Below are 27,384 nucleotides of genomic sequence, written 5' to 3'. Positions count from 1 at the left end.
AGCCGCGTGTTCAAAACCTCTCGCAGTTCCTCTGGCGTCAGTGTTGCCGCAAAGTGGGGACGCACATCCTTTTGGGACCAATAAAGTTTCGCGAGGAGCGACAACAGCTCGCTTTAGGAACACGCGCGAGCCCAGCAAAATTGATGTTGAGCTTGTTCTGTTCTAGCCAACGCAGAATCGTCATAATATCGGCCAGATCGGTGCGCGTTCGTTGGTGGTATGCTTGCCTGGTCGCCACCTCGGCCGTGCTCCAACACTTAAGCTTTGTGAGAACCAGCACGGAGGGATGCACAATGGAGACTATCAATCAAGGTCAGTGGAGTCTCAATATTAGCTGAGCAATAACTTACTGGAGGTATTCAACCGGCGCTCTGATCCCCAGGATTCACATTGTAGACATCTGTTGTCCTGGGATCTGGGATGTGCCATGAGCGGTTGCGTGGGCCTCGACGTACACTTTGTCCCGCGGTAATCATAAGCTAGTCTGCCATCACCACTGCGGATGAAACCTAGTCTTTTCAGCAGGAGTTCACCGCAGTCGATGTCTGTTCCGACATCGACATCCTGTATATTTATCAGACCACGAGGCTCTTTGGGACTAAGGGATATTAGGAGAAATGTGTACCTCGGTGACTCTGTTGCCCCCGATAAGTCCTGTAGCATAGCCAGTTGATGTGTTGTTTGCTCTTTGTCCTTTACCAAACTGGAGATATGTCCTCATTTTCTCGTATTCTTGAACTATCTGAGCGCGACCACCCAGCTAAGTATTTAGTTGGTTGGTCAGGACGTCAGCAATTTCTGCGGCAACCCACCCCACTCTACTTTGTCCCATCTGTAGTCAGGGCGTCCCGCATCTCATCCGCTGACAAGGTCAGGGAGAGGTAGGGCCGTGACCTCTGCTCGGCCCGGTAGAGACTTCCCAGGAGCCTCATCAACTTGGCCCTGGGGATATTGGGCAACCCAGAGAAGTCGATCCTAGATTTCTTGTCTACAAGCCATTGCAGGATGGTCCGGATATCCATCAAGTCTGTGCGTTTTCTCATATGCCGGGCGACTCTTGTCGCCTCATCGGCCTCTTTCCAGGGTAGGAGCTTTGTCAATAGCAGGATTGACGGATGCAGAATAGGTACTATAACATTAGCGAGGACTCTAGATTCGCGAGCAAGAAAGCGCACCCATTGAATTCAATTGACGCCGTGGGCAGTCCGCCGGAGCCACAGTGTAAACCCTGGTGGTCCTAGGATTCGGGGCCCAAGGTGCAGCTCCCATGATCTCCATATCGATGTGTACTTTAGTGCCATGGTGATGGTAGACCAATCGGTTATCCGCGCTCTCTGTGATGTTCGGGCATTGTAGCAGAAGGCCGCGGCAATTTCTGTCCACGATAAGGTCGATATCCTATGGCTTTGTCAGATCAGGAGGCCTCTTTGAACCAAGGGGAATTAGAAGAAGGTGGTACCTCTGTCACTCGGCCTCCTCCAAGGAGACCTGTGGCATATCCGCCAATGAAGATATGGGAAATGCTTTCATTGCGCAAGATATTTGTCAAAGTTGTTGCTGCTGCGTCCAAATGGCTGAAGTCGCTTTGGGAAGGCATAGTAGCGGTTGTTGGAGAGGAAGAGAAGAGAGAAGGAGAAGAAGAGAAGTGATCTGATATTTATAGGAGTGAGAAAGAGGAAGATGAGGAAGGCAAACAAATCAAAATGATTGTTCTTCAGTTCAGAAGTGAGTAAGGAAAAAGAGTTGTCACTTCTTCCTCTCACTTTATTCTGTCCCTTCCCACTACGCCCCCGGCCTTTGCTTCTGACAAAAAGTAACGCCCGCCCCTAATCCCCTCGACTGCCATTCCATCCCATCTTAGAAGGTTTTACAATTATTAATCACCAATAATGGAGACTGAAGAGACCAAAGGGCTCGCAGTCCCCCCTCTTGCCTCGCCCATTATCGAAGCAACGCCAACGTTTCCCGAGGAGATTGAAGGACTCTCAGTGCCCCTTCCTGCCTCGCCTATCATTGAGCCGACGCAAACTTCTCTCGAGGAGACCAAACGACTCTCAGTCCCGCTTCTTGCCTCGCCTGGCATCGAGCCGATATCATTGTCTCAACCTAACCCAGACTCCTTGGAAGAACCAAGTCAACAGACCGAGAAACCAGAGGCACAGCTTGTCAACGAGACAGCTAGCCAACAATTTCCCAATCCTGTGATGAAGGAAGCGTTGAAAGTACTTATCGACAACACCATCTCGGTCGTGGAGTACGGGAACCAGGTTCTATACAGATGTGGATATGCAGAGGTTCTGATTGTAAGTGATGACAACTTCATCTCCACTCCCTCAAATAAAACATCCAGCTAACAGAATTTAACAGTTCGTAGAGTGGGTTGTGCCTGATGAACAGCTGTTGCTTGCTTCACAGCTGTTGCTCGAAAACAACTGGCCCCGCCTTCTTCACCACGAGAGAGATTGGAATGGTAGCCCTAGACCCGCTGAATACTGGGAAACGCAATACCTGATGCACGACCTTGATGGAGAGGGCTGGATGCGTGTCCATCTCATTCCTCTGTCACTGGTTGGTTTCACTCTTGAGGAGACTGTCGAGGTTCCCTCGACATTTGCCCCCGAGCTCCACCTCCTCACCCCCAAACCTCCTCATTACATGGCATCCTTGATACGTCATCTCTTGCAACTCCCGATTGATCACAGTAGCCGACTTCGAGTTGAGAAGGACCTTATGGGGTTTATCTCTGCTTACATCCTCAAAGATGGACCGGCTAATACGACTATGTGGGCCTATCTTGATGACCAGGAGAGCGACGAGGACTACCAGAAAAGAGTTGAAGAAGGGGTCCGGTTTATGAAGACATGGGACTGGGGCAATATTGAGGAAAGATTCCTGGCCATAGCTGAATCTGCGGTCCGAGATTGCCGCTACATCGATACGCTGACGGACGTCCACAAAGAGCAGAACACGCCCTGAGTTGACCTTTACGAGGTTGCAGGAGCTTTCGATGTTTATTGGCGAGAGATGAGGTTCTGTGACTGCGTCTCTTTTTCGTCTGAAACCTCTTTTTTCGTCCGTGGTCTTGTTTTTGTCTTCAAGACTCTTCATCCCTTAAGTTCCCCATAGCTTGAGATAGTCATGAATATCAGTTTTAGACATTCTTATTTTGTCATATATTTCTTACCCTCCTACAAACTTATTCTACAACAACGGGGGAAGTGTCAGGGTGCAATATCGCACAATGCTCAAAGGGTATCTTGAAGGGTCATGATGATATGCTTGGCACGATGTATAGTGTACAACGATGTAGTTCACAACGAAACTCTGGACCGAAGCTCGCCAGCTGGGGAATTTTGCGACGGAGGGTCAAGGAATCAACATTCTTAGCTTCAAGCATTCAATACCGTCCCAAGCCTAGGTATGCACCAAGATAGTGATCTCGGGTTATCCGGATTGCAACCAATTGGTGACAGACACCTTGACATGCCCATGACTTTTGTTTATATCTACAAGGAGAATGTTTCGAGCAGTGTATGTTAAGTTCATGGCTGGATTTGCGCGATGATATAGAACAAGCAAAGATAAAAGGTATCGAAAAAGCCAAGACGCCATGACCTTGAAAGCATCGATTGAAATTGGAGGCTGGAGCGCAGATAAGAATTGGTCGTCATTCGTCAATCCAGCCTTGAAGCATATACTTGTGGTGTCCCGGTGATTTTTAAAAGACACACCGTCCACAACACCGACTCAACCTGTACGTACTGATATTGTATCACATTGCCATAGAGCCAAGCGAAGACCCAGATTTGTGCCGCCAGTCCAGTCCCGCGGCAATTTATGCACTCCCTTGAGTTGCCATGTATCCCATTTCAGAATCTACAATCATACACACATCGAATGGCCGGAAGTCAAGTCGCGAGAAAGAGATCGCCGATTGTCTCCCCGAGTTGAGTATGGCGTCGCCAATCACCGGCGTCGTTCAAACCAGGAAGATGAGCCCATGACAGCCACGGACTGGTCCATCATCCACTCGCCAACACCAAGGTAGCTGTCAACCCATTTCTTGATGTCTTTGTTCTCTGAGATCTTGTCTGAGTTGAGGCTGGGGCTAGGAAAGTCCCACGCACACACGACCCAACGAATGGGGGTGCGCGGGGGGTAACAGAGTTAGCCAACAGTTCTTCCATGCATATCGAGAGCACCCAAGACGAGCAACATGCAAAATAAATGATAGCTTGGCAGAGGATCGTGAGGGGTAGGGTGTATTTACGTGAGGCCCGTGGAGCGCTTGACGCCTGCCAGGAAGGCGGAGACTGAAGGTAAATGCGCTGGTTAGTTTGTATTCCGAGGTAAAATACAGACATAGAAGACTCACAGAGAACCGCATCAAATGCGTAGTGGGTAAGACGGCCGAACTAGATTGCAGTGAACATCCAAGTCAGTCATCGCATGCTCTATGTTCCGGGAACCTCGGTAGTCCAGGATCGACCAGCAAAGGTATCTTACCATGATGCCCAGTAGAAGGTATCAACACTGTAGATCTTAAGTAACCGGCAGTCACCAAAAAGCTTGATAGGCAAAAGTAGGAGGAGACACAAGCTGTCATTGAGACCGCCTAAAGAGCGGTCACGTGTGAATTCACATGACGTCTCTAGAGTGGAGTGGCTGGAAATGAGGCTGGTTACACTGGGTACCTGACATAATCCACAATGTGGCTGGGGTTCGGGCCAAGGTTGTTCCCGCCAACTGCCCAGGTGGGCACTAGCCCGGATTCTTATCGATAAGCGTTTCTCATCCCACCGAAATCCCCTTTCGCCTTTCCCCTTTGGGGCCTCGATCAATTGGGTGTCTGTATTTGTCACATTTACTCGATAAAAGGACTCCAATCTACAGCGCGTAGGCCAGCACGGGGCAATCCTCCGCTTTTTTGCGGTCAACCCAGTCTGGAGTTGATACAACATATATAATTATTTTTTTCTGCCTGGACTATTTATGCCGCCTCTGCCGACACATCCAGCTTTCAGTAATAGAAAATATAGTTAGACAAAGAGAAAGAAACAAGTCAAGCCAAATCCTCATATTTCACGGAACTCACCGATTAATTTGGTATAGATATTGTCCAATCTCAATAGAACGAACAAAAAAAATGTCTTGGGATGGAACCAATACTCACACCGGCGGCCAACATTTTCCCTCCCGCCCCGCACCCATCCGTTTTCTCTTTCCCCTCCATCTCTCATCCTTTCTCTTCTACCATCCTCTCTGATTCTCAATTGATCAGAACTACCTTACCCTTCCTAAATTAATTCAACAATTGTTGATCATATAAAAATGGCGGCCACCAGCTCCCTCGACCACCTGAGCAACCGCATGAAGCTGGAGTGGCACTCCAAGCTCAACACCGAGATGGTGCCTGCGAAGAACTTCCGCCGCACCTCCATCATTTGTACCATTGGTATGTTAAACCAATATGAGAAACTCTTTCAGGTTGAGCTTGTCAAAGAAGTTGCGATGGAGAAAAAAAACCCGATTACTAACATCGATCAGGTCCCAAGACGAACTCCGCTGAGAAGATCAATGCTCTCCGCACAGGTATGGCAATAAAGTTTCCGATGGAAATGGGCAGCTTTGTTGGGTAGTTAGACTGACATGGCGATAGTTGGTCTTAACGTTGTTCGCATGAACTTCTCCCACGGATCATATGAAGTCAGTATCTCCAATCAACATCTGATGAAGACCTTCACTGACTTTGTCTGTAGTACCACCAATCTGTCATTGACAACTCTCGCGAGGCCGCCCGTGTCCAAACTGGTCGCCCTCTCGCCATTGCCCTCGACACCAAGGGCCCCGAGATCCGTACCGGTAACACCATCGGTGACCAGGATTTCCCCATCAAGCAGGGCACCGTGCTCAACATCACCACCGATGAGGCATACGCCACTGCTTCTGATGATAAGAACATGTAAGATCATTCCCATTGCCGAAGAGTGAATTGTTTCAGTCGACATTCGCTCAATATATTTGCGTGGCTGGACGAGCTTGACATGTGACGTGGACTGACAAGTGTGTGACGACAGGTACCTGGACTACAAGAACATCACCAACGTGATCACTCCTGGCAAGCTCATCTATGTTGATGATGGCATTCTGTCCTTCGAGGTGATTGAGATTGTTGATGAGCAGACCCTTAAGGTCAAGTGCCTGAACGACGGTAACATCTCATCCCGCAAGGGTGTCAACCTGCCCGGCACTGATGTAGACCTCCCCGCTCTCTCCGAGAAGGATATTGCCGATTTGCGATTCGGTGTCAAGAACAAGGTCGATATGGTGTTTGCCTCATTTATCCGTCGCGGCAGCGACATCAAGCACATCCGTTCCATTCTTGGTGAGGACGGCAAGGAGATTCAGATCATCGCCAAGATTGAGAACCAGCAGGGTGTCAACAACTTCGATGAGATTCTCGAAGAGACCGACGGTGTTATGGTCGCCCGTGGTGACCTCGGTATCGAGATCCCCGCCCCCAAGGTTTTCCTTGCCCAGAAGATGATGATCGCCAAGTGCAACATCAAGGGCAAGCCCGTTATCTGTGCCACCCAGATGCTGGAGTCCATGACATACAACCCCCGCCCCACTCGTGCTGAGGTTTCCGATGTTGCCAACGCCGTTCTCGACGGTGCCGACTGTGTCATGCTGTCTGGTGAGACCGCCAAGGGTAACTACCCTTGCGAGGCCGTTAAGATGATGTCCGAGACCTGCTTGCTGGCTGAGGTTGCCATTCCTCACTTCAACGTCTTTGACGAGCTGCGCAACCTTGCCCCTCGCCCCACTGAGACCTCCGAGTCCATTGCCATGGCCGCTGTCAGCGCCAGTCTAGAGCTGAACGCCGGTGCCATCATCGTTCTGACCACCAGGTATGTGCCGGAAAAGCGTTTCTGTCGTTTGTATGACGATCATACTAACAATTCCATAGTGGTAAAACCGCCCGCCTTGTGTCGAAGTACCGTCCCGTCTGCCCCATCCTGATGGTCACTCGCAATGACACTGCTGCCCGGGTAAGTCCAATTCGATCGTTCGAATGTCGTTCTTTGCTGACAACAGTTTCCAGTACTCCCACCTGTACCGCGGTGTGTGGCCGTTCTACTTCCCCGAGACCAAGCCTGACTTCAACGTCAAGATCTGGCAGGAGGATGTCGACCGTCGCCTCAAGTGGGGTATCAACCACGGTCTCAAGCTCGGAATCATCAACAAGGGCGACCCTATCGTCTGTGTCCAGGGATGGCGCGGCGGTATGGGCCACACCAACACCGTTCGTGTGGTGCCCGCCGATGAGAACCTCGGTCTGACCATGGAGTAAATCTGTAAACTCATCAGATGGTAAGCTTTCGGTGATCGATGGTCCAGTGTGCTTTGTTTACCGCCGGTGTGCGGATGGGATACATACCTCTTTTTTTTCTCTGTTCTCTCTTTTTTCTTTCGAAGCCAAGTTTGTTCTTCGCTGGTGGTCTGGACCATAGCCTGGAAAGTTAATACATTGCTCATGTAAATGAAACGAATTTAATGCTTTCCCGTCAAGTTAGTGGGTTATGGGTTAGTAAAGACTAGACAATTCAAATTGAATAGACATGAAACTGGTATTTTGTGCTTGAGTCCTTGTAGACTTGATCTGTCGCGTGTTGGGAGGGTTCGCGAATGTCGCTATAACCGGACATAGTAGTCTCGGATATGCATCCCAATGCATAGAGTAACTGCTCTGAAGTCCATGCACGATTCAAACTGGAATGATCCTCTGGAGAGAGAACTCAAGTCAAATGAAAGGAGAGAAAAGAAAGTCGAGCGAAAACCAGATGCGGGGGGATGCAGGGACCCGAGGCAGGCATGAACCCCCGACACCGAGGCCCATATGCCCGAGAATGTGACGATATCATCCGGGCATATGCCGCATACGCATTCTGTGCTTCCCCCTCCCTCTCTGTAGTAGGGAATGATGCGATTTTTGAAATCATCTCGACGTCACATCAGCCAAAGAATTAAAAAGAGAATTAGAAAAAAAAGGTTAGTAAATTAGTTAAACAAATTTCGCGGAGCCTTTGCCGTCCCGATCCCGGTTTCTGCCGATGGTTCCAATGTTGAGATTAGGCCTGATGTAGTTATAGATTTGTGTCATTTCATGTTGAAATAGTATGATATATCACCCAGCAGTGCGAACAGCATCAATTTTACGAGGTATAAAAACCAGACTATTAGTCTAGTTTCAGTCCAATGCACAATATATAGCTGTAATAGCACTTTTGAAATGAACATACGTCATTTTTGACCTTCTATATACTGTCGGGTGGATATCACCTAAGATTCGTCTTTTTTTCCTATAGTGTAAGCCAGGATACGTAAATCTTCGCGTTATTTTCTCCAAAGTAGTTGCGGCTAATATCTACTTCGCATGGTGAGTCGCCAACGCAATATGATGTCAAGCCTGTCTCTGGTTTCAATGTTATGCCTGGCTTTTCCGTCAGTGTCTCGAGGCAGTGTCTCAAGGCATAGACCAGACGAGACTACAGAGTACCCGAGACAAAACGAAGATGACTCTCCTAAATAGTGGTCAGGTCAAGATCAACCCCTTGAATATGCCACTAATATGAGCTTCATTCGCAGTTAGGGAATTCAAAAGTGACAATATCTACTCCGTGTCGATTGTCTGATTCGCTAGGGCCCCTCAGACAGCCAATAGAATGTCTCATTTTCACATTTAATTTGATTCTCCATCAAAGGAGGCTCTAGCTGACCACTGCACAGCTATCTAGGCCCAAATATGTTGTCGGCGCATAACTTTGGAACTTGAGGGCGCATATATTCTTACAAATGTTTATATAATGTAAAGAATGGCTCCAGACATTCTCCGTTCCTTCTCTTATTACGCGCAACTGGCCCCAACAAGATACACTTTTTCCAGAAAATATCGCAGACCATGGCTTTGGAAATTCCACCAATAAGTCAGTCAAGTATACAAAATGGCCCAAAGTGAAAGTTTTGGCTGATATGTTAGCAGATAATGCACAAGAAATTGATTTCTTGCTATTTAGTCCTTCCAGGAGCGAAGAGGCAGAAAATATTGATGTAACAGTTGTGAGAGAGCATGACTGTATGCCAATCTTTTGTTTCTATATGGACAGTCAACTGACTTCTTCATAGTCAACGACTATGCTTTTTTTAAGAACAGATCCAGGAGGAACTTCGTACAGACACGAGTACACCGAGAACTATTCTATAGTAAGAAATTCCCACGTGCGTGCTGGGGGTTATGACAGTGGCCCGCTAATCACATCAGAAAGCATCTTTTCTTCCGACACTCTTCATGACGTGAGGTCATACAATGGCAATGAGGATTTCGTTTCAAATCTAGGTTTGGACCTTAGAGGGCCTCGTCTCCAGTCATACCATTCCATTTCCCACGGCAAATAACGTTCGCGGTTTTTAGATAACACCATTTTGAAGCTTCCAAGGTTCCATTTCTTGTCGCTGACTTCTCCAAGATATACGTTACAATGCTGGAACTTCCAATCATTTACGAAGAGAACGTTATAAGCCTGTCGACCCTTGTCGTACCATAGATTCATATGAACGAAGGCCAAACATCATATACTATCGTTATGAGTTTGAAAAGAAACGCACAATTTGCCTACTTTCTGAGCGATGTCGGGAGTCAGGATTTGTTCCACCAAGAGACATGGCGATCATCGAAACCATCCAGTCAATCGAGAATGCCTCGAAGCAAAGGCATATGTCGCTTCACCCATTCTGGGTCCACTTCGTCATCATGTACTACATGACAAAATGGAGAGAAATTCCGCCGGAGAGATGCTCAAAAATACTGTTCGACATCGAAAAACAACTTCTCGATGGGTCTCTTATAAAAATGACAACAATCGAGGACTTTCAAAGGCATTTTCAAGACTTGCATGAAACATCCCGTACTATGATAACCCTACAGAGTTCCAACGAGTCTGTTGTTTCATTGATTGATAAAATTACTGGAGACACTTAGCAATTTTGAGGACGAGTTGTCTATCTTTGAAGAAAAGCCCATTGGCAGGCCACCCTCAAACCCACGGATCAGAGATGCATTTCTTTTTTTTAAAGGGATTTGTGAAGAAAGGCGCCGACTGTTGAACGCTCGCAGGCAAAGATCTCACAATCTCATTAAGCTGGTGAGGTCTACAAGTTACAAGTTATGTTCACAACTAATAGGTGTTTATAGCTTTACAACCTCACTGCCACGCGTGATGGCTTGGCATCCCTCGAGATAGCACGGCATAACACTGTAATGGTGAGGGAGACGAAAAGGGGTGGTGAGATAATGAAAACTATTGCGGTTCTTACAATGCTTTATCTCCCGGCATCCCTAGTATGCAGCTTATTTGGGTCGAACTTTTTCGCATTTGAATCAAATGGTGATAGCCCCCCATAATTCCTGGTCTCAAACAACATCTGGATTCTCTTTCTTGTTATGTTGTTGCTTTCAGCTCTTACAATTTGCATTTGGATGTTGTGGCAGAGGAGAATTTCGGCTAGAGGATAGTGGTACAAGGGAAGTAGGCAAAATGGATCCGTAACTTCGGGATAAGGATTGGCTCTAAGGGTCGGGCTCGCTGGGCCTTGGGGGGAACCTCCTGGAGCAGTAGGGCACTAGCCGGGCAACCGGCCAGCTAGTGCCCAATTCTTTGTAGTACGCACAGACAATATATACATAGAGGAGCGTTTTCCATCCTTACCCATCCATTTATCACAGTAACTAACATGCACAACAAACACAACAATCACAAGGACACCAATCGAGAAATGGTTTACCACTATCATCTCCACCACCTCGCAGGCTCATTTGCATTTGTTCCTGGTTGGGCTGGTCTGGTTAGCGAGTTATCTCCTAGTAATATCTAGTAATATATGAGAGTTGATCGCTAGAGGAATACATACAGGCTTGGTCACCACCTCTTCCTGATTGGGGGCGGCAGGGCTGGAGGGTTGCTCCATAGTAAGGGTGTTAGGGTTCCAGGTGGACTGGGGGATACCTTCCTCTTTTGAGGACTTGAACCAGGAGAAGTTGAACATGGTAGTGGAATAGGATGAAGTGGGAGAGCCTGAAAGGTTTTTCTTTTTGTTTTTTTTTAGAAAAGAAGGAAGGATGAATGGATGAATGGATGGGGGATCTTTAGTTATATTGTTAGCTGTGGATCAAGTATATATTCAGCCCATGATCGTGCCAAGCGCCTAACACACATTCTCTGTGTTGGTACGCCCCACTCAATTCGATAATTCCGACTCAACGATAAATTCTTTAACAACAATTGCATTTAAATAGTATCTAAAGGTAATCCCTAGTAGGATCTATATACCAATTTCTGCCTCCACTATCTCTTGCCGCCATTGAAGCTTCGTGTTCAGCCTCAGCTAAATCTCTGGCTTTTTGGGCTTGCTGTTTGCTTCCAAATTCTTGGCATCTTTCACCGGTAACCGCTTCAACTTTTTAAGAATCAGCTTCTCGCCTATTCACCATCTTCCTACTTCGTATTCAGGTTCCAGTTGACAGGGGTCTTATGTAATACCAAGCCAGGGTACCCACACTTAATTCGTGACCGGTGACCTCTACCAAGTCATAAACTTGACACGGGTTACCGCTCGTCCGCTGGACTGGTATCGACACATCACATCTCGCTCATCACGCCCAGTTTTGGCTATCTTATGGCAAGCCTAGGCAATGAATTAGATCTCCCACGGCAATCCGGTTGCGGTCAATTCCCATACCTTCAGGTGTCAATTTCCCGGCTGCAACGCCAGCTACCGGCGTAAGGAGCACCTGCACTGCCACGAAGGAAAACACTTTTAGCAGCAGGCTTTTCATGTTCCAATTGTGGTCGAGAATTTGGACGAAGGTATCTAGCTTCTTCGTATACTAGTTCTCGCAAACACCCACTCTACCTCATCTTGAATCAGCGATACACTTCGACGTCATGTCCGTCAGCGTTATGGAATAATTGAACCCCTCAAGCGTGCACAGCGAGCTTGTGAGAGCTATTATGCAGGGAAATCTCGGTGCGAAGGAGGTGTGCCTTGTGATGAGTGTGAAAGAAATCACATAAAACCAAAGACCGGAATATAAATCACTTCAAATCAAACAAAACACAAATATTTTCAGAAAATAAGCATGTAAACAGACCCTATTTGTACTGGCTCCTGTTAAGATGACTCGGAATTTCTGTACCATAAGAAATCCGAAAAGAAAACACCCGCAACTCCCCCAGCAAAGCCTTGTGATAAAGCGATGAATTTGTTCACCAGAGCCATCACCCATATATGTTCGTTAATTCTCATACGCATACCTATACCCAATTAAATCGCAATCTACGAGTCAGTTAGTCGTGATAAGAACCCCACATCCTATTTAGATAGTATAGGAAAGAGTCATCCCGTTAGGGTGCGGGTGGTCCAGCGATCCCGTACGGAAAGACAGGGACTTTTATTGGATAGAGACTATGTAGTACTTCTAGGTATAGCGATAGGACATGTTATATATGCGCAATACCATAGGCATCTATAGGGCATTGAAGGTTGGGGTATACCATAGCTAATAGCCGGTGTAGCGTAGTCGATAGTTCTAGAAACAATTTCCTTGCCTAAAGCATAGAAGCCAATTTTGAATATAGCTATACACATTATTATCTATAAGACGATTCTAGATGCTAGAGCTAGTGGAAGCCTAGCTGAGCAAGAAACGGTGAGTTTCCAGTCTACGCTTGCGGAATAACAGACACTGCCCGTTAAAATTCTAGCTATATACGTGCATATACTACCTTCGCCAACCTGCTGTGACCAATTAAAAACGGTTAAGGCGTTTTTTTGTGAAATTAGCTCCCCCTTCAGCTTTTCTATTGGTTCCGCGGTGTCTGTGTGAAGAACCATCTACTTTTAAGTACATAGAAATGACTCTACCAGGCTCATTGCTCTCGACTGTGAATTTCTAAAACATTGATTGACTAACCATTTCTACCACGAATTCAGGACCCCCGAGGCTGGGTCTATGGATATTTAGATTCAAATCCTTCAAGCCAATATTACTGCATTCTCCGTACTTACAACAATAAGTGGCCCGACGTCATTATAATGACCACCTTCACGGAAACGTCACTGAGCCTACGACAAATTTTGAGTACCCTTTAGCACGTCCAATTTATCAATCTATCTAAAAGTCTGATCTATGGTCCCCAACAACAAGTAAATGATAGAACTGGGATTGAAGACTAATATCCTCTAAGCAGCACAACCGCGTTCGAAATATAGTACATAACATAATAAGTAAGTAGAATTAGGAGTAACGATATCATGCCACCCACCAGAGTTAATTCCACTTTTCTTAGTATGTACGATCCAGTATCAGTGGGCGAAACGATGCACAAACCAAATTCTTGGCCAACACCAAGCACTCCTAGGGGACCTATAACCTATAAACGAGGAAGATTTAGTATTCCTAATACCAGGAAGTGCCTAGAATTTACAACCATTTCCTTATAATAGTTCATGGGATGTTGTAAGGCTTGATAATGAGATATATAGACTAGGTGAGACCAAATTGTGGATATTAACAGTTCATTAAGCACAGCCAAACTAGAAAGACGGCTATAATAGATACCTTTAACTCAGGGGTTGCTGACTCGGAGGGTGTTAAAGTGGGTCAAATGCATGGCCAGTCCTAAAAATACGTAACTACTAACATATATGCATTTTCGTTAGACGATTCTTTCGGGAAATGGGAATGCTAAGCTACCTTCATGTGGGCTCTAAACGTATATCTAAAGAAGGCTTCTACAGTAGCCCCGACGTTCTTTATAGTCTCCACTACCTAAATGCGATCCGAAAACATTTAGACTTCGAATACTATGTAGACTCTATAACGACCCTACTAGAATATCGCCAGATACACATTAACCATTGCGTAGATCATCTTCGATAGGCGTTACTTTGCCACGGCGATCTTATACCAGTCACTATGAAGCCTATTGCCGCGAACAATTCTTTGCCGTGTTCAGTCACATTTTGTCTTAGACACACTGAGCGTGAATATACCTGTCGGAGTACGGAAGCTATTAGAAATTGGGTTACTGCACGTGGGCAGCGAACGGGGCGTAGAATAGCACCTATGCCAATTCGCACTCGATAAGACTCTCAACTCCTTTCTGGGCGCTCCAAATCTTCGTGATCTTCAACCCAGCAGATCCCACCAGCTGGTGCCAGTGAGCTTCAGTCCGCTCGGTGGAAGCGAAATCAGCCATCATGATAATATCCAGACTGGTTGTCTCCCAGTATGCGTTGGTATCAGGGATGACGTTCTCGTTAATCAGCACCTTGCTGTGTCCGCGCTTCATGGCATCCACGAGACCCTTCAAGATCTTGCGGCAGTTATCATCTGTCCAGTCGTGGAGGACAGAGTGCATATAGTAAGCGCGAGCACCTATAGAAGAAAAGATTAGGGCTTTGACCTGAGTTAAGAGGGGGTTATCAAGTGGAAACTATACCCTTAATAGGCTGCTCAGTGAAGAAGTCATGCTCCATTGTCTCGATCGAGGGGTGAAGTTGCCCTGTCTTAGCTTGAGCGACCACCTCGGGAAGATCCTGGAGCACCAGGCGTCCAGGAGCATCAGACCACTTGCGCCTAAGCTCCGAGAGATCGTGGCCCATACTGCCGCCGACATCGACGAGGAGAACATCATCCTGTGCGACATTGGAAAACAGGCTGGGCACGTCGTAGAAACCAACATCCATCCAGCTAGGGCGTCCTTGGTGGTAGACAGACATGTGGTTGTTAAACTGGCTAGCGGCCTCTGGGTTCTCTTTCATGAACTCGAAGAAGTGAAGATCAGTTCGGAATCCGCGCTGGAAGGCGCACTCCTTGCCGTTAGCTGGGTTGGCATAGCCGTCCTTCTTGAGCTGGGCAGGTAAAGCAAGTATACCAGAGGTGATGCAGTTAGTCCTAACCAATGAGTTAGTCTTATACTTTTTGATTCTTGGTCCACAAACTCAGACTTACATGCAAGGGTATGCATCATTGTATCGTTGCGAGCTCAACGAAATGGAAATTCCAGTGCGGCGGTATTCATTAGGCCCGGTCTCAAGGATAACTCCCATTGCGCACAAGTGCTTCAGGATACGAGCTGATTGGATATTAGTTAGTTAGGTGTACAGACAAGGCACGGGGAGAGATGGTAAATTACATACCAAGAAGAACTGGGTCAGCACCTGTGGCCTTGGCCAGCTCGGCGGCTGACTTGGGTTTCTCATCCTTAGACAAAATAGCAAAAAGTCCCAGATCAACGCCTGTCTCCACAGAAGCATAAAGAGTAGACTATGAAGGCAATATTAGTTGCCGCCAATGATACAAAGATAAAGCTTTACAAGCCGGGGAACTTACCTGGGACCAACAGTATCTGATCATAGCCTCACGTGGGGTCTCAAGTGCATAGACCAGGGATCGAGCGGCTTCCAAAAGCGTTGTTCGATCAGTGTGGTCTTGCAGGCTGGCAACTTTGCCAAGGGAAGCAACTTGATCGACCAAGCCAGGAACCAGCTCGGGTGTGTTAGCGGAAGTTGCTACGCGGTCGACGAAGGCGTCCTGGAGCTCTCCGTTGGTCTGGCATTCTTTGTTTGCATTATTTACGCCGTTCGTGTGCGAGTCCCCGTTAGCGTAGGCGGTTTTATTCAATGTAAGGCTTGCAATGTCGGCCATTGTGTATTGTAATATAAATAAGCTTGAAAGTGCAGAAGAACGTGAAGATATGTACAAGCCAAAAGTACTCCAGACTACAGGGGCCTTTAAGTAAACTACATTCACTATCTATCCATCCCCTTTCTTGGAATACGCTGTAGTTACTGTCTCCTTTTCTTTGAATAAAGCTACATCCGCTGAGAAACGGTTGGACCGGGTGCAATCATGCGGGTCCGCTGTCATGAGATCGGCCAGAATTAATTCCACTTGGGCCCTGTGGACTCCTTGTATTTCCAGAGTTGGGGGCCAAAGGAAGTGGAGACTCGGTAGCTCAACGGTGTTCCTATTCGGGCAATAGACTAGCGGATTGTCTTTAACGGCTCGTTCGACGCTAAGTTACTCGATACGGAGTTCTCCAAACTCAGTACCCCGTATGTACATAATAGTAAAAGGGAATCAAATTAAAATTAGATGATGAGTGTGCCAGGGACTTAGTCCAATTGGCACGGCAAAAGATTAACTACCTATGTTGTACTATCTGCCTCTATAGTTGAGCTCGAGTGCCGAGCCGGCAGGGTGAGCCGTACCCTAGAAAGCTCCCGGGCCCCTCGGGCCCCGGCCCCCGGTGGGTCATTATATATCACTTGGATTATCACTAGGGCAAAGATTTTGAGAGAACCGGCTGAATGGATAGAAATATATTGATATCCACTGATATTCACGCCAAATCCCGTAAAACGAGGTAACGGGTCAGTGGCGCATTTCCAGCCCATGTAGGTTTCGCTTTTTACGGAGTACTCTATGCTCTGTACTCCTTACAAAGTATATTCCATGATGTACTTGGTACTTTTGTCTATTTTCAACTTGGGATTTGGGGAAGACCCACGGGGCGAACTGGTCCACCGACTCTCTTCGTATTATGTTGTAGAGCTAGTTTATGGGACTATTAAATCTCGGTTGGATTCTTAGTACAGAGTACAATATTTAGAACCTACAACCTATGATCTAGACTACACAATTCAATTGTTTCTTTTTAGACTATCTGGGTTAGATGTCAAGACTAACAACCCAGTTATTCGACATCAAGGCAGTATAGTATGTGCGGAGTACCAGGGCTATTTTTACGATCTAGGTCCGTCCACCGGCTATCGAGAGGGGGCCATCCGGGACTTTTCCTGTCATTTCTTTTAGTGGCATCGACTAACTGGCTAGTGCGACAAGAGCTTCATACCCCTATATGACTAAAAGTGGACTGATTACCTACAATATTGTAGGTAAACCTTAGCCTCGGAGATTAGCCGCGGAGCAGTGGCATTGTGTTTGTAAAGGATGAACACCGTGGCTTGCCAAAATAGGGCGATCGCCGCAGCTAAAAACTTGAAGGAATTCCCGTTTAATAGACTTCCAGGAATAATAGCTGCTTGGATCATTGCACACCTAAATCAATATTGTCCCTACATCCGCGTATTTCATGTCAATCGTTATGTGCTAGTGTTAATTTTAGCAGACCCTTTCCCGTAGGGCTTTATATAAACTAACGGGTCGCACTTTCTCAAACTTTCTAGCTTTTTCCGCATCAAGCTTAACATAATGGCGGTTACCGCTGAAAATCTTCACGATGACAAGGGTCCTAAGATCCTGGCTGTTCTATGGACCTTGACTGGACTAACAACCGTCATGGTCATAGCTAGAGTCTATATCCGGCTCAAGCTGCTGCGGAACTTTGGTATGGATGATTATTTGATTGTGGCTTCCATGGTAAGACACTCCGAGCTTTGTCTTCTCTGCCTGAATCTAACTGGAACTTGTGTACTAGATAATGGGGCTCGCATACTGCGCAGTCTCTACAGCAGGCGTGAGTGTGGGCTACGGAAAACATGCCATGTACTTGAGTATGGACAACCTAGAAATGGCCATTCTACTCAACACAGTCAGCTTTTTGTTCGGGATTCTCTCTTTCACTCTTCCCAAGATTGCCGTGACGTCTATGTTGACCCGGATCTTGAATCCCAAGCCATTGCATAAGACTATATTGTGGATGATGGTTGGAACCGCAGCTGCCGTGTCCATTATCTGCATTTTGATCTTGTTCACAATGTGCGATCCGGCAGAGGCATTGTGGACGCCCAAACTTGTCGCAGCAGGCGCTAAGTGCAAGAGTACAACGATGCTCATTGACTATGCTATCTTCACTGGAGGTAGGTCTCATGCCCTTCAGACATATGCACCTCTCAGAATTAACCCCGTACTTCTAGCTCTCTCGGCTTTTGTTGATCTATCTCTGGCCATTTATCCGACCACCGTCTTGTTGAAACTCCAAATGTCTCTACGAAAGAGACTTGCGCTATGTGCTGCTTTAGGGCTTGGTGGAATGTAAGTAGATACCTCTCCAACTCGTGCAATACTGCCCAGAAACTGACTGGAGTGGTGATAAAGTGCTTCTGCGATGGCGATTATCAAGTGTACCCAGCTTCATGGACTCGCCGACAAATCCGACTACACATGTGAGTCTTTCTATTATCCCTGTAATCCCTCTAGCTACAACCAAAGACTGACCAAACAAAAGACGGAACTGCCGACCTTGTCATGTGGACCAAGTAAGCATCTCCCATCTGATCTTCTTGTTATGCGACCTAACCCTTTCTTCTCCGTCTAGTATTGAAGCCGACGTCGTCGTTATAGCATCGTGCATCCCCACCTTACAACCGCTCCTCGAAATCATTCTCGGCAAACGAGCCCTGGGCTCCTACAGTCAAGGAAAGAGCGATCAGCTCAAAAACAGCAGCAATTTCCCCTCATTCCATCGCTCCAAGCAGTCAAAAACGCACGACGACCTCGGCTTCACCAACATCGACAACCAAGAGAGTCAAGAAAGCATCCTTCCCACCGATGACCAGGGAAAAAATAGCCACCCTCTGGGACGTATCCACCGCAAAGATGATGTGACTATAGAATACGAATCATCCCCACCAAAATCAGGGCCGGGATATACTTCTTGGTGAAGACGCATCGCGAGGCTGAGCTCCCAGCTCCCCCCCGAAAAGCAACATGGACAATTGAATTGACCATACAACCAACCACCTTGGCCCATCGAATAATGCATCCCATGAAGAGCATTTTGCTGATGGGCGTTGCATTTTCTGCGCAGATTAGTGTCCACCGGTTGCGCACACCCCTTTGGCGGATTTCTTTCCCATTTTCAAATGTATATATTATGTATTACTTATGCCGAACGCTTGGATTGGAAACTGGGAAATATACTCTCTTCCCAAACGTATAAAAGCTTGGAATAGATTAATATATAGCATACAACACGACCTATTGTTGGATGATCCCATCTCCCATGGATGCCTGTTTCTACATGCCTTGCTTGCTTGCAGACTGAGCTTGTTTGTCAGTTTCAGGGTATAGATAACCCCCTGCTTTTGCTAGATTGAATAAATCATAACTCTTCCTTCTCTCTCCTCTCTCTCGCAGCTAGTGCTTGCAGCCACAAGACCTATAAATATGGCTTCTCATAGCGTAAATACGAAGCGGTTTACAGAGACATATATTGGAAACTGACATGATCTCATCGAGTAAACGAAAATGACCCGGGACTGGCTATGAAAATGCTGGTATGAAATGAATGTCTTGAACGAGGCAATGTAAAGTCATGATAATAAGAAATTCGCAACAAATGAAAGCATCACGCTACGCTGCCGCCTCTTCATGCAAATTCATCAGGTCGTAAATCATTAATGTAAGTCGTTCATGGCCGCAGATCAAAATGAAGACTGTCAACCAAGAAGCCATTAGTAACCAGAGTCCTCCACAAACCCGTTCCCATCAATGGTCTCAAAGTCAGTGGTCTGGTTCTCATAGCGATACATTGCATTTGGTTGAAATTGATGCCAGCAGCTAAACCAAGTCAGTATTCAGTCGCACACGAGACAAGATATATCAACTAACCTTGGAGCTTGAAGCACGTATCTGGCCATTGCCTCACGGAAACGGCCCTTGTATTCCCTGGGACTTGTGACCGTTGGTCGATTGCGGCCACCGCCTCCAAATCCTTTGTCCTTGATCCAGGACTCGAGTTTTTTGTCCCAGGTGTAGGTGCGAATGCAGTCAATGATACCTACCACCAGTTCGTTGCGGCTTTCATCGATGGCGATCATGAGCGAGTAGTCCATGACATCTTGGCGACCCAAGAAGAGTGTGTCGTTCCATACACTTTGGCCAAGAAGCTTCTTTGAGTGCTCGCGGGCAAAGAGAGGTGTCTCATAGATGAAATCCACCATGTTTTCGTCCAAGAGAACCTCGTCCCGTTCACCAGTGCTTTCTACTTTGCGGTTTCGCATTGAGCCTTTCAGGTCGAAGATGCGCGTAGGGACACGGTCGTAGAACAAGTTCTCCATTAGCAACAAGAACCAATTGAACTCTGTTCCTGTGACTGGGTTCTTGATGATGACTTGGTAAAAGCCGAACATCTTGGCGATTGCGGAAGGGAGTTCATGGAACAGGGCTTCGGACATGATTTGGAAATAGGCTGGGGCAAATTTGAGGAAAGCCTGCGTCTCAATCGGTGAAAGTGACTTGAGAATGAACCGGTCGTCAAGGGTTTTTAGGAACAACGATTTTGTCTTGCCACCCTTTGAGTCCCACTTTGCGCACCGAGACAACGACTCGACGATTCGATCTGCCACACCACACTTTTTACGCAGAGCATCAAACTGCTCGGCATAGAACACTTTGCACAGCATCTTGGCCTGACCTTCTTGGAATTGATACTTGAGGTGTGTGCCCGTAGGTCGCAAGAGAGCATGCTCGACCCGTGCTTCCTTCGCAGCCTCGATGTCATCTCCGGCGTCTGGTTTGTGTTTTTCCATCTCGTCAAACCGCTGTTGAATGCTTGAAAGTTTTTCTTTGTAGTCGGAAGAGTCCAAAGCGAACGCTACCAAAGAGCTTGGTTCATCCTCGCGAACAATGATATTGCAATCAGCAAAGACATGATCCATGACACTGAGTGGATAGTCAAGAGACGCCCACCCACTTGCGGAACGTTCAGACCAGAAGTTCGTCAGCATTTTCAAAAGCGTGGTGCGCTCATGTTTAGGGAGTTCTTTGAAATCAATTGAATCGTCCTCTGGTGAGTGTTTGGTCTCTTCATGGGAGTCTACCGGATGTAGATCTTCAACCATGTTTTGATCCTCATCACTTTGGTGATCATCTGCTTCGCCACCAGACAATAGTTGATTGTCAGGACAGAGTGCACTTTCTACTTCCATGGGCCCTGGAGGAGAAACATTTGACAGAGAGGGCTCATGATGAGTTATATGGTCATGCGTAAGTTCATCGCTCTTGTGACTCATGTCGTCCATTGGGATCCGTGGAGCCGAGGGCAAAGATTCATCACTATCAACCGGTGGTTCACGTTCTTCAACAGCTTCTCGTACATTTCGATAGACCTCCACGATGGGCTTCGAGGACGCTAATGGGAATGCTCGGGACTGAGTGCCCTTGGCAGCGCGTTGGCGTCTTTCGCGCTGTCTCTCCTTTTCGAACTCACGACTCAATTGTTCAAAATGCCTGGCGAGATGAGAAACCTGCGATATTCCCTTTTTACCTTGAGCAGACCGTGGAATAAGCGAGTGACCCGATGCAAATCGGGCACTCTTGAGGGAACTCAAGCCCAAACGATCGCTCAGCTTTCTATCCGATGACTTTGTTGGTGATTGGGGTGCAGGTTTTTCCGGATCGATTGGGTTAGTGAACGCCATTTTCAACACTGGAAGTTGAATGCTGTGAGATGATCGTGGTAGAATGGCTGGCTGAGACTGGGTACGCAAAAGCGGAGGAGACCGTACCTTACTGGTCCTTCGAAAGGCTGGCTCGGTAGGTCTCGGTATCGCTGAAGGCCGACGTACTGGGGTACTTGGAATATCAGCCCCGCTCTCTTCGGTTCCATTCTTGGTTCCTTGATCGGGAATCTCAGAAATTTCCGGTGGTGGTGATTCCGATGATCCGTCGCCGGGGATCATCACAGGAAGATCAGTGTTGATGGGAGATTGATTCGAAATGCCAGCATGGCCGACGGAGCTACGTTCCGATTGACCAGTAGGAACAGCCAAGTCGAGATGACGGACTTCTTCTTGTGAGACAGCCTCATCCTGGGGAGAGGACCTTGTTCCGGCTCCATCGACTGAAAAAGTTGCTTCCTCGGCCGACGCTGGAGGCGAGGGCAACTTGACTTCTTGGAGTTCCTCGCGGTGCATTTTGCCAGCGTGCTCCTCGACAACCGAGACCAGTACATTCTGTGCCTTTTCCGGCGAAAGGGTCATGCGTCGCATCATCCGTGGTCTGTCAACTGCCTGGTTGTTTTCATCTTCAACATCCGTAGGAGTTTGAAGGGCATCATCTGTAGAAACTGATGTTGCATCTTTGTCGAGGAAGATCTTCTTGAGTTGCAGCGTTGCCATATGCTTGATATCCTTCTCAGATGGGAAAAAGTTCATTTCAAAGTCGGCAAATGTCATGTCCCATTCGACAACCTTTTCTTGAACTGCACGGAGGACCTCATTCAGCGGTATGATCTCCCAGTAGCGAGAACTTGTGTATTTGTCTTGTAAGTGCCGGACCAAAGAGCTATGGTCTTCATGAGCCTTCTTGATCAAAGTCTCGATTTCCGTTTTGCAGCTCTCCAGCAGCTCGGGAACAACACTCTCGACATTGATGCTTTTCAATCGATCTTGAACAGACGCCATAAATTTGCCGAGACGTTGCTCGGTACGTAAATATACTTCGTTCCTCAGCTTCAGATCGTTATCCACCTTCCAAGTGACACGAGGCCGTGGAACGATAATTTCGAGAAGACGAATAGGGTCATATTGGACTCGCAAAGCAAGATCCCTGTAGCCAAAATAGTGGAGGTAATCCCGCCGCAGATCATGAGAGCAACCTCCAGTACGAGCAAGCAAGTGTCTGCCCCAGAAAGACAGCTCTAAGTATTTTCCGAACGAATATTTCCATGTGCTCGCCGACATAGGCATGACCTGAGTTTCATTGCCGCAAACTTTGCAACAGCTCCACATCAGCACGGTATTGTGGAGCCCACGGAGCTTAGAAGGATAAGGCTGGACCAGGACGCTGATCTGAGCCTCGCCATGGACGTACTGGCGGTGGTGTTCGAACATGCGCTTCTCGCAGCCGTTGACGGTGCATACAGAATTTGCTGTGTGACAAAGGTCCTCGACATACTGCCCAATTGTGAGGTCAGACTCGAAGATAGTGTCATCTCCATGTTCATTGTAGAACTCCAGGGCAAAGGTATCTGGCCCTGAGCAGGGGACTGATGTTGTTGTGCACACGAGACTGTAGAGAATGACCAGATTCTGATGTGCATAAGGGTCAAACATGTTGGGATTCCCCGCCACATAGGCTTCCCACTGGCGTTTTTGGGTTTGATGGTGATAGAGCGCCCGATCGTACTCGGCTTCATGCGCAGCTCGCAATACTTCCTTGACTTTTGCCGGCGCATCTTGCGGTGATTGATGGACCATTTCCGGGGTGATGAGGACAAATTTCTGCGGTTTGACCTTTTCATCGGTGGTCTGATCAGAGTTGCGGTCTTGATCACGAAGAGACTTCAAATACGAAAGTCTGCGTTCCATTTCCCGCGCACGCGTCAGGAGATACGGAGCCTCGAATTTCACGAAAGGAGAGGCTGACAAAATCTTTGTCTCGTAATCATTAACCATATCGTTATAGTACGTCGGCATTGGAATGTTGTCTGGAACTTTTGCAGAATCGGCATCAACGAGAATTTGGCTATCAGAGATATCACCACGCTTCTCGTTTGTTCCCTGCTGAACAGTACCTGGGTCGACTAGATGTGTGTCGCCTTCGTGAGTGATAATCTGCGAGTTGAATTTGCTGTCTTTGTCGGGCACAATTGTTGATTCTTCCGTCGGTGAGGTTGATATTCTCCCGAATTCATCTCGCATAAGATTTGTTTCTAGGCGGAGATTGTACACAACGTAGATCATGAACTCAGTGATCCTTTTGACATTCCCGAGGACTTGTTCATCTCCTCCGCGCAAGATGATGGTACACCCGAGCTCTTTCGGACAGCCGGAGATGTACATATATGTTTTCTTTCGACCATTATGAACATAGGTTTTCACGTCGAAACTGCTGCATTCACTATGCAATGTGGTCGTCAATAGCTTGTCCATAGATGTCATAATTCTAGTCTGTGTGCATCTCGACACAGCCTCGAGAACAGATGGCTTCACGTTGTATGCAGTGGCAATTCCAGCTTGCTCGAGGAGGCCAAGAGCCAGGCCAGAAACAGTTTTCTCGACCAACAGCAGGTTTGGACGCAATGCTGAGATCCGACTGACCAAGTTCTCTAGAAACTCACGCTCTTGTCGAATGACAGGTTCGAGACTCATGAAATGTTGTTGTTGACGAGCGTATTCAAGAGGAAATGTGATGATCAAGATATTTGGACGTAAAATGTTTCGTGACATGCCTTTCAGGGCCAAATTTTTGGTGAAAACGAGTCCCGATACATAAGAAGTGTCACTAGGCCGGCCACCCGGAATCTTCTTCAATTTGACGTAGTGTCGAATGTCCATATCATCTCCTTTTTGGACATCTGGATCGACCTCGTCTGCTGCTTTCAAGAGTACTGGCATCAGGGCGTTTTCCCAGCTGTCGCCATTTGGCACAGCAGATTCTACAAGTAGTTGATGGAGAAGCTTTCGTACGTGTTCCAGACTGGCTTTGTTCAATTCCACCGGTGGTGCATCAGTGCCCCTCATTGATGAACTCCGAGTCATCTTGAACCCGCCCTGCTTTACGCTCTCGGGTAAAGATATGACTGGTACTGAGTTGTCATGAGAGAGCATATTGTCCTTTGATGTCCTGGGTGAATGGCGCGGTTGATAACTGCTAGTAACACTCAAGTTTCGACGACGAGAAAAACGAGGGAGATTCACGGCTCTTGAACTGGTGATACTGGCTTCGTCCGCATCGCGATTCATACTGGGACTACTCCGGTCTCCAAAAGCAGATCTGCCCTTTTTCATGGCAGCGAGAAGCCCACCAAAGGATGCCCTCTCATTTTCGCCCCCACTCTTGGACAGAGCGCCCTCAGAGACTGCAGACAAGAGACTAGGTTGCTCATCTCCACTGGATGCGTCATCCGAGAGGTATTGAGCAAGGTCAGGGTCAATGATATTATCTTTATGAAAGGCGGGGAGCCGGGATTCAGCGTCTATGTCATCTGGATGTCGGCGTTGGAAGGGAGCTCGATCTTCATGATATGGCTTGAAGCCCCGAATATACTGCTGACGAGAGTGGTGACGTTTGTGACTGATGGAGTGTGGTCTTCCACCCAGCGAGGAACGCAGAGAGCGCGAAGAGGTAGGTCGTGCTAGAGGGCGATCAGAATCGATTTCAAGAATTTCCGAGCGGCGGTTATGTCCCTCTCCAGCACGTCGTGTGGCTGGTATGGCCATCGTTGGCGTTCTTAGAACGTGATCGATCGATTGAGATACAACCGAAGATGAATCATCGTCATCCGCAGATGCCCGCCCAGTATTGGTCCAGCTGAATTCGGAAACCCGGGGATTGGCCACCATGGGGCTCTGCTCGCTATCGGAGAATTCAGATGAATCATCATCGTGCGCATTGATCATCTTCTCGCAGGGTTTGCAAACCCGAATACTCCCAGGTTGTCCGAACCGAGTTCCCGAAATAAGCAGAGTGCATTTCGAATCAAAGATTTGACCACAGGTTCGACAGTGGTGTTTTCTGCGAAATGTTGTGAAAGGTTCTCCGCAATGAAAGCAGTCTTTGGCATTCTCATCCCGCATCCAAAAATCCCTGCTCAGCAGCTTACTCCTTAGCTGCGACAAAACACCGTCGCCCCCAGCGGGAGGTTGGCGCCTGGCTTGTAGAGATTGACCAGTAGCCCGATCGAGATCGGTGTTCAAAGGAGGCAATGAAGAGACCGTTGTGGTAGTTTCGGCCGTGGAGGCCCGTGAAATCACGTAGCCAGGCAGTCGCGCTGCTCGGATTGCAGACGTTGACTCTTCATTGGGTCTGCCAGGGGCTGTAACCTTTGAAGCCTCATTGGAGTTGGCGCTGTCACGAGGAATAGCTGTCTCCATGTTGGTTGGGAGGTTTTCAGCATTGTACGGTACTGAATCATGAGAGGAAATCTTTGATAAACTATTTGACGCAGAAACTGAAGCTTTCGGTTCATCAGAAGGGAAAGATGTTCGTGGCTTTGATCTTTCTCCCGGGTGCTGAGGTATATGATCCTGAACTGGCTCAGATTGCTTAACATCTCGCATGTTAGCTGACAGAGTAAAGTTTTCGGGCAGCTTTTGTTGATCTAGAGTAGAGATGGACTTCCGAGACTGGTTGTCTGGAGTATGAGTTGCTGAGAAGTGTGAGTCTTTGGGATTGAATTCCTCATGATGGCTGTCATGCACCTTTGCAGACGAAATCGGCGAACTAGAATGGTTCTGGCTTGATGAAGTGGATGATTGACTCATGGAAAGATCCATAGGGCCTTCCTTGTTGCCGCTACTTGTCGATTCTGCATTATGGATTCCCTGGAAGGCGCTCCCCTGGAAGGGGCCATTAACGGAGCTGCTTCTTGATCGGTCGGGTTTCCCGAGTACATTCACATGAAGCTGAGTGACTGTAGGATCTGCCACAATGGCGCTACCAGTGGCTTTCGTTAATGGTGCGATACTGGGCTTGATTCCAGGGGACGGTGACACGGAGGCCTTGGAAGATATGCTGCCACTTTTGGAGGATATTCTTGATCTCTTTCCTAAGTTGGATTGTTGTACAAGATCTTGATTAGTGTGAGAGTCTGGCACAACAGGCGAGTGGAGCCTTGATCCTTGTGACGAGTTGGGCTGTGATGGCGCATAATCAGCGGAGCTTGTAGCCAGGTCGGAGACTGGTTTTGCCATCGAACGCTCCGACACAAGACTCTTGACTGCAGGAGTTTCTGTCGTATTTTTGTCTGTAGACTTTCCGCCACCGCTGACAATATCCCTCACCCCCCGACGGAAGTCCTAAAGCGACTATACAGACCGCTTAGTCCACCTTGTAATTCATCGGACAGTCCTTTCTCATCCGATGTAGCAGCTGGAGCTGGCGGACTAGTAAATTCGTTGAAGAGAGTGAGGGACTCGGACTGATACGCTGCATTATGGTAGTTATCCAGAGCTGCATTCATCGATTCTCGTTCGGTCTGAGTCGTGGCCATAGAGCTGCGTGATCCGCGTCGACCAAGAGGAAGCGAGTTGGAAGACACAGACGGACTGCGTGAGTCCTGAGACTGCTGAGAATCCATGGCCAAGTTAGGCAGAAAGGTCTCAGATCATCTCCGCACAAGATACAGGCACCGTCGATAGCCGGTCATCGGGGCAGAACTGCGGGAGGGTCTCGGGTTTGGCGAGTTTGGAAGAAGGAAGAGGATCGAAGGGCTGATAAAAGCAGATCAAAGAAACGTCTTTTAAAAAAAAGAATAGGTCCTTTGCCCTCCGCACTTTGAATGACGTGGTGGTGCTGAGTAAGCTAGGCGCGTCTCCCGAGCAGGTCGCAATCGATAAGACGCGGTTGAG

General features: G+C 47.6%; 9 protein-coding genes across 9 annotated transcripts; 3 read left to right on the top strand and 6 right to left on the bottom strand.

Annotated features, from left to right (window-relative positions):
- Positions 1-37: 37 nt before the first annotated feature.
- On the bottom strand, positions 38-663 carry N7471_004418 (uncharacterized protein; the record flags this gene model as incomplete). The annotated part of the gene is made up of 2 exons (XM_057277137.1): positions 38-300; positions 351-663. The coding sequence occupies 2 exons, from the start codon at positions 661-663 to the stop codon at positions 38-40; spliced, it is 576 nt and encodes a 191-aa protein (XP_057136747.1).
- Positions 664-818: 155 nt separating this feature from the next.
- Positions 819-1,597, bottom strand: N7471_004417 (uncharacterized protein; the record flags this gene model as incomplete). The annotated part of the gene is made up of 3 exons (XM_057277136.1): positions 819-1,129; positions 1,176-1,398; positions 1,460-1,597. 3 exons carry the CDS (start codon positions 1,595-1,597, stop codon positions 819-821), a joined length of 672 nt encoding a protein of 223 aa, XP_057136746.1.
- A 292-nt stretch (positions 1,598-1,889) lies between these two features.
- On the top strand, positions 1,890-2,976 carry N7471_004416 (uncharacterized protein; the record flags this gene model as incomplete). Its single annotated transcript, XM_057277135.1, has 2 exons — positions 1,890-2,303; positions 2,368-2,976. The coding sequence occupies 2 exons, from the start codon at positions 1,890-1,892 to the stop codon at positions 2,974-2,976; spliced, it is 1,023 nt and encodes a 340-aa protein (XP_057136745.1).
- Positions 2,977-3,516: 540 nt separating this feature from the next.
- N7471_004415 (DUF1748 domain-containing protein) lies at positions 3,517-4,665 on the bottom strand. Its single transcript, XM_057277134.1, has 4 exons — positions 4,507-4,665; positions 4,376-4,415; positions 4,271-4,313; positions 3,517-4,108 (listed from the first exon to the last, which is right to left on the bottom strand). The coding sequence occupies exons 1-4, from the start codon at positions 4,507-4,509 to the stop codon at positions 3,967-3,969; spliced, it is 228 nt and encodes a 75-aa protein (XP_057136744.1). The 5' UTR covers positions 4,510-4,665; the 3' UTR covers positions 3,517-3,966.
- Positions 4,666-5,331: 666 nt separating this feature from the next.
- N7471_004414 (pyruvate kinase CDC19) lies at positions 5,332-7,354 on the top strand (the record flags this gene model as incomplete). Its single annotated transcript, XM_057277133.1, has 7 exons — positions 5,332-5,455; positions 5,548-5,592; positions 5,660-5,706; positions 5,760-5,962; positions 6,078-6,911; positions 6,971-7,052; positions 7,106-7,354. The coding sequence occupies 7 exons, from the start codon at positions 5,332-5,334 to the stop codon at positions 7,352-7,354; spliced, it is 1,584 nt and encodes a 527-aa protein (XP_057136743.1).
- A 3,432-nt stretch (positions 7,355-10,786) lies between these two features.
- Positions 10,787-11,103, bottom strand: N7471_004413 (uncharacterized protein; the record flags this gene model as incomplete). Its single annotated transcript, XM_057277132.1, has 2 exons — positions 10,787-10,894; positions 10,969-11,103. 2 exons carry the CDS (start codon positions 11,101-11,103, stop codon positions 10,787-10,789), a joined length of 243 nt encoding a protein of 80 aa, XP_057136742.1.
- A 3,080-nt stretch (positions 11,104-14,183) lies between these two features.
- On the bottom strand, positions 14,184-15,769 carry N7471_004412 (O-methyltransferase family 2; the record flags this gene model as incomplete). The annotated part of the gene is made up of 5 exons (XM_057277131.1): positions 14,184-14,497; positions 14,562-15,016; positions 15,074-15,197; positions 15,262-15,388; positions 15,455-15,769. The coding sequence occupies 5 exons, from the start codon at positions 15,767-15,769 to the stop codon at positions 14,184-14,186; spliced, it is 1,335 nt and encodes a 444-aa protein (XP_057136741.1).
- Positions 15,770-17,338: 1,569 nt separating this feature from the next.
- N7471_004411 (uncharacterized protein) lies at positions 17,339-18,750 on the top strand (the record flags this gene model as incomplete). The annotated part of the gene is made up of 6 exons (XM_057277130.1): positions 17,339-17,506; positions 17,565-17,946; positions 18,004-18,121; positions 18,185-18,252; positions 18,315-18,345; positions 18,405-18,750. 6 exons carry the CDS (start codon positions 17,339-17,341, stop codon positions 18,748-18,750), a joined length of 1,113 nt encoding a protein of 370 aa, XP_057136740.1.
- A 792-nt stretch (positions 18,751-19,542) lies between these two features.
- On the bottom strand, positions 19,543-27,113 carry N7471_004410 (1-phosphatidylinositol-3-phosphate 5-kinase FAB1; the record flags this gene model as incomplete). Its single annotated transcript, XM_057277129.1, has 3 exons — positions 19,543-19,648; positions 19,700-26,753; positions 26,852-27,113. 3 exons carry the CDS (start codon positions 27,111-27,113, stop codon positions 19,543-19,545), a joined length of 7,422 nt encoding a protein of 2,473 aa, XP_057136739.1.
- Positions 27,114-27,384: the final 271 nt, after the last annotated feature.

The sequence above is a fragment of the Penicillium samsonianum genome (assembly GCF_028829775.1).
Source record: "Penicillium samsonianum strain IBT 33392 chromosome Unknown utg000003l_segment0_segment0, whole genome shotgun sequence".
Lineage (NCBI taxonomy): Eukaryota > Fungi > Ascomycota > Eurotiomycetes > Eurotiales > Aspergillaceae > Penicillium > Penicillium samsonianum.
The sequence above is the reverse complement of the archived record's forward strand: the minus strand, read 5'-3'. Positions and strand labels throughout refer to the sequence as shown.